Source organism: Octodon degus, unplaced genomic scaffold (genome assembly GCF_000260255.1).
Source record: "Octodon degus isolate 3935 unplaced genomic scaffold, OctDeg1.0 scaffold00008, whole genome shotgun sequence".
Taxonomy (NCBI): Eukaryota; Metazoa; Chordata; class Mammalia; order Rodentia; family Octodontidae; genus Octodon; species Octodon degus.
The window spans coordinates 12,517,787-12,526,527 of NW_004524584.1; the positions used below are offsets into that span (position 1 = coordinate 12,517,787).

An 8,741-nucleotide genomic window follows, 5' to 3' on the forward strand; every position below is an offset into this window, starting at 1 on the left:
GTCTGGTTGTCATGTGTTTTTAAGACAGGGTCCCACTGTGTGACCAGCTGACCTCCCACTAGTGGTCCTGTCCTCTGCTCCCCACTGAGCTGTGTCCCAGCTCTTCTTCACTATGTTTGAGTACGTGTGGCATTCAGTACCCTTAAGTTGTTGTGTACTTAACACGTGACCATCACTTCAGATGTATTCATTTTGTTAAACCCGGTCCATGAAGCACTAACTTGCTGTGTTCCTCACACCCAGCTCCAGTAGCCACCATCTATCTCTATGAACTTTGCTAGTACCTCATTTACATTGTTACATCTTTTAAAGAACTTAGTGGCATAGGCCTGTAATGCCAGCCCTGGGAGGCTGAGGCAGGTAGATCACAAATTTGAAGTCATCCTGGGCTATGTGGTGAGTTTGTCTCAAAAAATTTAAAGTTTTAAAACTTGTGACTGAGTCTAGTGCCACATACAATCCCAGGCTGAGGCAGGAAGATTGCTGTGAGTTTGATCTCTTGATTTAAAGACTAATGATGAAGTGACATCCACAAAGCCCCCACTTAGGCCACAGAATAGGCAGTGCTTCTCTATCTTCTCAGAGTAGCAATTAACCCTGCCCCAACATTAAAATCTAGCCCCCACTCCTAGCTTAAATCCACATCCCTACCATGACACTGTCCCCCAAAACCTGGTTTAATGGGCCTCATGTACAGATGTTAGAATCAACCTTTTTGTTTTTTTTTTCAGTGTTCAGGCTGGAAGCTATGGTCACGTACATGCTAAGCAGGCACTGTAATGCAGAGCCAGTGTCTTTTGTTTGTATGTATTTGTACTGGTACAGAGTCTCACTAAGAAGCCCAGACTCAGCTCAGGCTCAGAGTGATCCTACCGTTTGTGGCCTCCCCAGTGCTGGGTTATAGGCATGTGCCATCACACCCAGTCTCAGTGGCTCAGTGCGCCCAGGGCAGGGCCAGTGTTTTAAAAGTTCTCCAAGGAGTTGTGTTTAGTCTGGGTTGGAAACTCCAGCCTTGGCGGAGAAGGATTCTCTCTATGCTCTCCAAAGTTACTGGGAGGCTGAGGGAAGAGGATTGCACTGAGTTCCGGGCCAGCCTGTCTCCTCACACAAATTTTACCATGTACTTAGGTTTCCACGAAAGGACTCCCACTGTACCCATTCTCTTGGGACCTGCTCTCTCCACTCATGTCTATGCTGTGCACACGCAGCTGGAGCCCCAGAACTTGAGCAGACCGCGGGCACCAGTTCCCCGTCTCTGGGCAGTGCCTCCCTGCTTGGCTGTTGTGCGGTGCTGCTGTGAGCCTGCTGGTGTTTTTCCAGCTCCAGGCATGCAGGAGTCAGTTACAGTGTCCAGTCTGACTAGGACAGATGTTTCCTAGAGCTACCCTGACAAATTGTCACAATCAAGTGGTCTAAAACCACGATGTGTTCTCTCAGCTCTGGAGGCCACAGGTCCAAGCTGTGCTGGGGCTTCCGGAAGAAGGCATCTCATTTCAGCTCCAGCTGCCAGGTGGCTTGTGGCCAACTCACAGCAGTCTCTACCTCCAGGTCTTTCTTCTTCCTGCCTTTCCTTCCTCTTTTCCTCTCACACCTTTATTTTGAGGGGAAGGTGTCCTGGGGATTGAACTTGAGGTGTAGCATAGGTTAAGCACCTGCACTGCCATTGAACTATACCCCCAGCCTCTGCCTCTAGCTTCCCATAGATTTTGCAGGAGTTAGGAATACACCACCTTGGCCCACTGACTTATTTCAGGGTAGACATTTGAAAGACCACTCTGACTATGGGCCTGTTGGCATATAACTGTAATTCCAGCACTTGGGAGGCTGAGGCAGGAAGAACAATGTGAATTTGAGGCTAACCTGGGCTACATAGTGAATTCAAGACCAGCCTGTAGTACAAAGTAAGACCTTGTCTCAAAAAACTGAAAAAGAAAAAGATCACTTTAACCTTTGTGCCATTTCTTTTTCTTTTTTCATTTTATATATTAGATACAGGGTCTTGCTGCACAGCTTGAACTCCTAGTGGTCCTGTTTTCAGCCTCCCCAGTGCTGGAATTACAGGTGGGCACCACCATGCCCATACTCTGTCACAGGCTCAGCGCACTCCAGGGGCAGGGCCAGTGCGACATGCTCAGGACCAAGGATAGAACCCTGGTCCCTGAGCTTGCCAAAGCAGGTGCTTAGTCCACTGAGCTGTCTCGCTGGCCTATGCCATCTCTTAAAAGCACATGAGATTCCCACATGAAAGGTGCTCTTCTTTGGAGGTTGGAGGTTAGAAGAGGAGGAAAAGGGGATAGAAAAAGGAATTAAGGTATGCTATGTACATGTACCAACTCCCCATGACAGAAGTGATTATGCATCATAAACGTGCTATGTAAATATTTTTTAAAAATAAAAAAAAAAAGATGTTCTTTGTACACTAGCAAGATACTACATTTTATCCTGAAGGATGCAAAGTCAAAACCCAGAGAATTCTGTGCAGACCTTGTTAAAATAATTCCTGGGCTGGGGTGTAACTCAGCAGTAGAGTTACGCATTTAGTTAGCATGCACAGGTCCTAGGACTGAAAAACAAAATTGATTTATGTGGGGTCTTTTCTAAGACATGGTCTCAAGTTGTGATCGTTCTGCCTCAGTCACCATGCCTAGCTAAACTTACTTTTTTTAAAAAAAAATTTATTTATTTGTGTGTGTGTGTGTGTGTGTGTGTGTGTGTGGCCAGCTCAGCCCACCAGGGGGCGGGCCTGGCTGGCATGTGGTGCTGGGGGATTGAACCGCAGTCCCTGTGCTTTGCTAAGCTTGTTCTAAGTAGGCGCTTTAGACCACTGAGCCATCTCACCAGCCCCTAAACTTACTTTTTAAAAAATGAAAGTAAAGCTAGACAAACCAGGCGTGGTGGTGTATGCCTGTAATCCCAGCACTTGGAGGTGGAGTCAGGTGGATCACTGCAAAATTCAGGAGGCCAGCCTGGGCTAGATAATGAGAATTCAAGGCCAGCCTGTACTACAAAGTGAGAGCCTATCTCAAAACACAAAACATGGCCGGGGAGATGGCTCAGTGGCATAAGTGCTTCCCTGGCAAGTGCAAGGGCCTGAATTCAATCCCCGGTTCCGAAAAAAAAAAAACACTTGTTTGGTCCAAGGTAATTCTTCTGTGGCTGCTTGTAATCTTATTGGTTGATTGTAATTTGACCCATATTCTATCCACCCCTCCGAACTTTGCTCTAAAATTTCCTTGTTAGCAACCCATTTGGGACCCCCTCCTGTTTCTCAGGAGTTGTTTCTATTCCCCATTCTAGTCCCCAATAAATTTCTCTGCTCTTTAAAAAAAAGAAACAAGAAAGCTAGATGTGGTGGCTCATAATAATCCCAGCCTTCTGGGAACCCAGCCTGGGGGTAACTAAGCACCTTAGAGTGATGGACATCTCAAGAGAATGGAGCGTAGCTCAGGTGCAAAGGCCCTGGGTTCAATCCACAGTAAAACAAAGTAAAATAAAAATGATGAAGTAAGACTGTCCAAGGGGCCGGGGAGATAGCTCAGTAGAGTAAGCGCTTGCCTGGTAAGTGCAAGGGCGTGAGTTCAAACCCCGGTTCTGAAAAAAAAAAAAAAAAGACTGTCCGAGACAGAATGGTGGCGTGCGCCTGTAATCCCAGCTCTTGAGAGGCTGGAAACAGGAGGATCACTACAAGTCTGATCTTAAGTAGGGAGACCCTGAACACTCTGTAGACCCTTCCCTAAAATACAAATAAATAAATAAAAGTAAGACTGTCCATATAAATAATTTGCTTCTTTACAATTACTCTCTGTTCAATCCAGCATTATAAGTAACTGATTGTAATCGCTCTTTGGTTCTTCATTTATGAGGATTCCTTGTCATATGAGCTTATACTAAATAAATTCTTACCTTTTTCTCCTATTAGTATGTCTCACATAATATAATCTCAGACCCAACCAGGGAAGATGAAAATAGAATTTTTCCATCCCTGCACCTTGCCTCATCTCATCTGATTTTTTGCGGGGTAGGGGTACTGATGTTTGAACCAGGGCCTCTTACTGAGCTACATCCTAGCCACCAGCTTCCTTTTGAGGCAGTTTCACTAAGTCACCTATATGGGACTCAAATTTGAAATAGCCTCAGGCTCTCAAGTGCTGGGGTTAGAGGAGTTTGCCATCAGCTCGGCTTCTTCTGACTCTTACAAGGACACTTGTTGGGTTTGGGGGACCTCCAGATAATCCCAGATGCTCTCATCTCATCAATTGAACTGCACCTGCACGACCCCACCCAAGCACACAGTCAAACTTTAGATGTGTCTTGGGGGCACCATTCAACCTACTACCACCAGGAGATGCTGGACTTTGTAATGTGGGTGTGGCATGAAGGTTTCAGTCTTAGAGATTTGGACTCCTCACAGAGGAAGGGAAGGACTTGGACTCATCCTCAGGAGGAGTGCTGAGTTCAGGCAAGGTGATCCTGCCCCACCCCTCCTGTCTTTATGTCCCAGTGCCTGTCACCCAGCCAGTCCAGCTTGTCCTCTGGGTCTGGGGGGCTCCTGGTGGCCAGCAGAAGGCCTCCACCTTCCACTCACTGACACGAGGTTTTGGGCAAGCCAAGCTCTCCAGATCCCAAGCTCTCCGTCTTCCAGAGTCAGCTTCTCATCTGTGTAGTTCCTGCACAGGAAGTGCAGAATTTCCCTGCTGTGGATTCAGGCCTCCAGCTCTGGCCCTGGCTGGGCCTTGGGGAAGGGGCCTCCCCCCATTCCACCTCCCACCTCCCCTCCATAGCAGGGGAGCCAACCCAGAATACTCCATTTGCTCCTTTTTATTTGGCGCTGTACTCAGGAGCCAGGGTTTCTCCAGCCTCACATCCCCAGTGGCTCCCTAGGCCCCGGTGGGGGTCATGGGAGGTTCAGCCTCTTTAGAGTATGTGCCTGGGCCTTGGATTTGTCGCATGGTCTGGCCTTGAACTTGCCCTTGGCCTTGACCTTCCTAGGGGTGTTAGGAAGAGCTGCAGCTTCAAAGAACATAGGGTACAAGGCACTTCCAGGACGGGGGCCTCGAGGGCACTGAGGAGCAAAATCCTCGGTTTGAAAGGAGAGGAAAGGAGAATCAGGGGTCTGTCTGGGAAGGGAGTTCTGGGGCTTCCCTCTGCCTGCGTCCTCTAGCCCCGAACCCACTGCCTGTTGCCGCCTGTCAGGGAGTCAGAGTTTGAGGCCTACCTTTTTCAGCTTTGGAATGCTGGGCACCAGCTTGACAGCAGGGTTGGGTGGGAGGCAAATGAAAACCTTGGCCATAGGCAGAGTCAGCAAGGCCTTGCCTGTGGACGACAGGGCCTTGGAGCCCACCAGCGCACAGAGCTGCGGTTGGAGGCCCCGCCCACAGGGTCGCAGTGCAGGCAGCCGGACCCTGGGCTGGAGGCTGGGGACAGGGGGCAGGGCTGTGGAGCAAGGGACACTGTGAGGGCCAGAGGCCGAGCTCACAGCTGCCCCACAGGGTCATGGACAGGCAGATAGGGGATGAGCATAGGGCTCAGGGCCCACAGACCTGGGTCTGCATCCCGGCTTTGCCCCTTCCAAGCACTGCAACCTCGGGCAACTTCCTCACATTTCCTGCTACCTGGGCTGGAAAGTGGGACAGCACCCACCTCACTAGGCTGCTGTGAGGACAGAGGAATGGGCAGTTGTCTACTGCTAAGTGTTGTAGACCTTTCTTCCTGTAGTCCCAGGCCACTCTGCCCAGAGGCAATGGCAGAATTTTGCACCAGGGTCTGGGCCAACCCTCTCCAGCAGCCTTTCCATGTAACTACCTGGCAGGGGTCTGCTCTGTAAGGACAATACTTACTGGTCTGGATATTTGTCAAGAAAACCTGGTGAGCCACAGCTTTGACTTGGTACTGGGACTCCTTGGTGGGCAGGCAAATCAGGGTGGCTCAGAGGGGCTTGGAAAGCAACAGAAGTCACCTCCTGACCCTGGGCTGTGTAGGGAAGGTGGGGGTCTTCAAGTGCAAAGGTGGTCGGGTCTGCTTGGGGCCAGGGCTCTTTTTGCCTTGCCTTTCTTCCCCTTTCTGGGGACTGAGGTAGTGGCAGCAGAGGTCAGCTTCTCTGTGTGCCTCTGGCTCCTGGCCCCAGTAACTTTCTTAGACGCTGACCTGTGGGTAGGGGTCCCCGAGTCCTTGCCTTCCCCAGAGCCTCGCCGGGTCAGCAGATGAGGAAGCACAGGGCGGACTCCTGTCCGTCGGTGACTCAGGGCCAGGGGCTTCTTGATGGTGGAGCCCTTCACCAGGAGCCGGATGCCCACATACTGTGGCACCTCCACAGCAGGCTATAGGCAAGAAGAGGAGACAAGGCCATTCAGACAGGGGGTCAGGGACCCTTGGCCTGAGAGGATAGAGGTGGAGGTGGATGAAGCAGGTGGATGAGGCCTAGGAATCAGAAAGCCCACCTCTGTCCACCAGGGTCTCTCCAGGTATCCCTAGAGTTCCCGAGCCCCACAGCTATCCCCACTGTTGACCCTCTGCCCAAGGGAACATGTCTGTAGCTTTCCTTCCGGGGACCACCAGGGGACCACTGCCTATGCTGCACAAGGTGGACTTCCCAGGAGGAGTGAGTGCTACAGCCAGAGCAGAAACTACCAGACTCAGGACGGCAGAGGGAGCTGGGTATGGTGGCCCAAGCCTGCAGTTCCAGCTACTTGACAGGCTGAGGGAGGGTAGCCTGTGACCTCAAAACTTGAGAAGCTGAGGCAGAAGGCCCACTGTGAATTCAAGGTCAGTCTGGGCTACAAGGTAAGTTCAAGGCCAGCCTGAATTATACACTAAAACCCTGTTTCAAAAAGATCAAAAAAGGGATTGGGAGATGACTCAGTAGAATAAGCGCTTCCCTGGCAAGCGCAAGGGCCTGAGTTTAATCCCCGGTTCCACAAAAAAGATCAAAAAAAGGCCAGAAAGATAGCATCATAAGCACTTGCCCAGCACGTGCAAGGTCTTGAGTTCAATTCTCTGTACAAAAAAAAAAAAAAAAAAAAAAAGATCAAAACAAGAAAATTGCTCCGGCTGATGTCAAATTTGCTGTCCTCCTGGGTTGAAGGGAAGGTAGGAGAATGGGCAATAAAAAAAAGGAAACTGGGGCCAGGGAGATAGCTCAGTAGAATAAGTGCTTGCCTGGCAAGTGCAGCGTCCGGAATTCAATCCCCAGTACCACACACACACACACACACACACACACACACACACACGGAAAGCAAGCAAGCATAGGTACAAATTCTCTATGATGAATGTGATCACTCTGTGTATGGAAAATATACCAATAAAATCTGATTAAAATATTTTGCTACCCTTTCACTTCAACCTCCCGAGTAGCTGGGAGCATTTTACCACTCTAATAAAACAAGTAAGAACCTGGATATGGTCATGCATGCTTGTGACCCTTGCACTAATGAGGCTGAGGCAGGAGGATCGTGTTGAGTAATTTGGCTTACAACTCAGTTCAAGGCCAGCCTGACTACATAGTGAGACCCTAGCTAAAAAAAAAGATGTGATCTGAATGTAGGCAAACCACTTCATAAAGTATATGGGCCCAGCACCTCCCAAAGCCTCATGTATTTCAGTTTGGTTCCTCTCTTGTATAGGTATAGGAGGGTAGAAACTCAGGGCACTGGGCACGGGACTTGGGAGGGGATTCAGATGAGACGAAGAGCAGGAGAGGCCCAGGGGGCTTCGTGAGAAGAGATCAGCTGGACACAGGTCCACCACGGTGCTACCTGGGCTTCTACTCCCTTTCCGTGTCACTGCTGCTGTGACTCAAGGACAGCTGCACCCCACCGCCTCCCGTAATTGACAGGTGATATCTTACCCACTTCAGGACACGGCCAGCAAGGCCAGCAGCAGACATGGTCCCTTGGCCTTGCACCTCCAGAACCTCACGCTGGACGAAGCTCTATGCACTCTACGGTATTATATTACAGCAACAGGGAAGGGACTATTGCACAGAGCGTACCTGCAAGAGGAGGGCCCTGGTTCTGGGAGAAGTTTAATGGCCACTCTTTTTTGGTTTGTTCTGAGACAGCTTCTCACCATGTAGTTCAAACTGACCTTGAACTCAGTGATTCTTTGTGCCTCGGCCTTCTGGGGATTGAACCACGGTCCCTGCATGCTTCCCTAAGCTTGCCTAAGCAGGTGCTTTAGACCGCTGAGCTATCTTGCCGACACTGACAGGTTCCATCTTAACCCACTGATTCAGCATCACTGGTTGTGAGACACTGATGGTTATGTGCCCTGTGATGTCACGAAAGTCACCCAGCATCACTTCTAGTGTTTTTACCAAAAATGCTTAACCTGAACTCCATCCAGCAGCCTGGCCTAACTTCTAGTTTATGGGACATTCTGATAACAGGAGATCAGAAGACCAAGTTAGACAACATCACAAGAAACAATCAGATAAATCCAGAATGTGGGACAGTTCTACCAAACAACCAGCCAGGCCCTTTTCCAAGATCAAATGATAGGAAAGCAGTGGAGCCGCCCCAGATTAAAGATACAAAACTGCCAGTGCAGGGTGGAGCCCTGATTATGTAGGTCTAAAACTCAGCAGTGAAGGACATTCAGGGGACATTTAAAAAGTGCAAATACACTGGGGGACAGCCCTTAGCTCAGTTGTTTAAGCGCCTGCTCATGCCAACGCAGTCAGGAGCAGGATACCGCAAGTTTGATCCCCAGCTAGACCTGCTGCTCAGGCAGCCTGAGTGAGC

General features: G+C 49.8%; 1 protein-coding gene across 7 annotated transcripts in view; it reads right to left on the reverse strand.

Annotated features, from left to right (window-relative positions):
* Nucleotides 1-3,752: 3,752 nt before the first annotated feature.
* The window catches only part of LOC101575884 (tubulin monoglycylase TTLL3), a 24,544-nt gene continuing 19,555 nt past the window's right edge, over nucleotides 3,753-8,741 (reverse strand). For 2 of the 7 annotated variants that reach the window (XM_023705446.1, XM_023705439.1), the window contains 4 exons: nucleotides 6,173-6,317; nucleotides 5,541-5,617; nucleotides 5,216-5,433; nucleotides 4,859-5,077 (listed from right to left, as the gene is read on the reverse strand). In XM_023705446.1, coding sequence (XP_023561214.1) covers nucleotides 5,299-5,433; nucleotides 5,541-5,617; nucleotides 6,173-6,317 — 357 coding nt within the window. In that variant the 3' untranslated portion in view covers nucleotides 4,859-5,077; nucleotides 5,216-5,298. Of the gene's footprint in view, nucleotides 4,668-4,858; nucleotides 5,078-5,207; nucleotides 5,434-5,540; nucleotides 5,618-5,837; nucleotides 6,318-8,741 lie in introns of those variants that run through there. The other 5 variants (XM_023705427.1, XM_023705434.1, XM_023705428.1 and 2 more) reach the window with 5 other exon arrangements.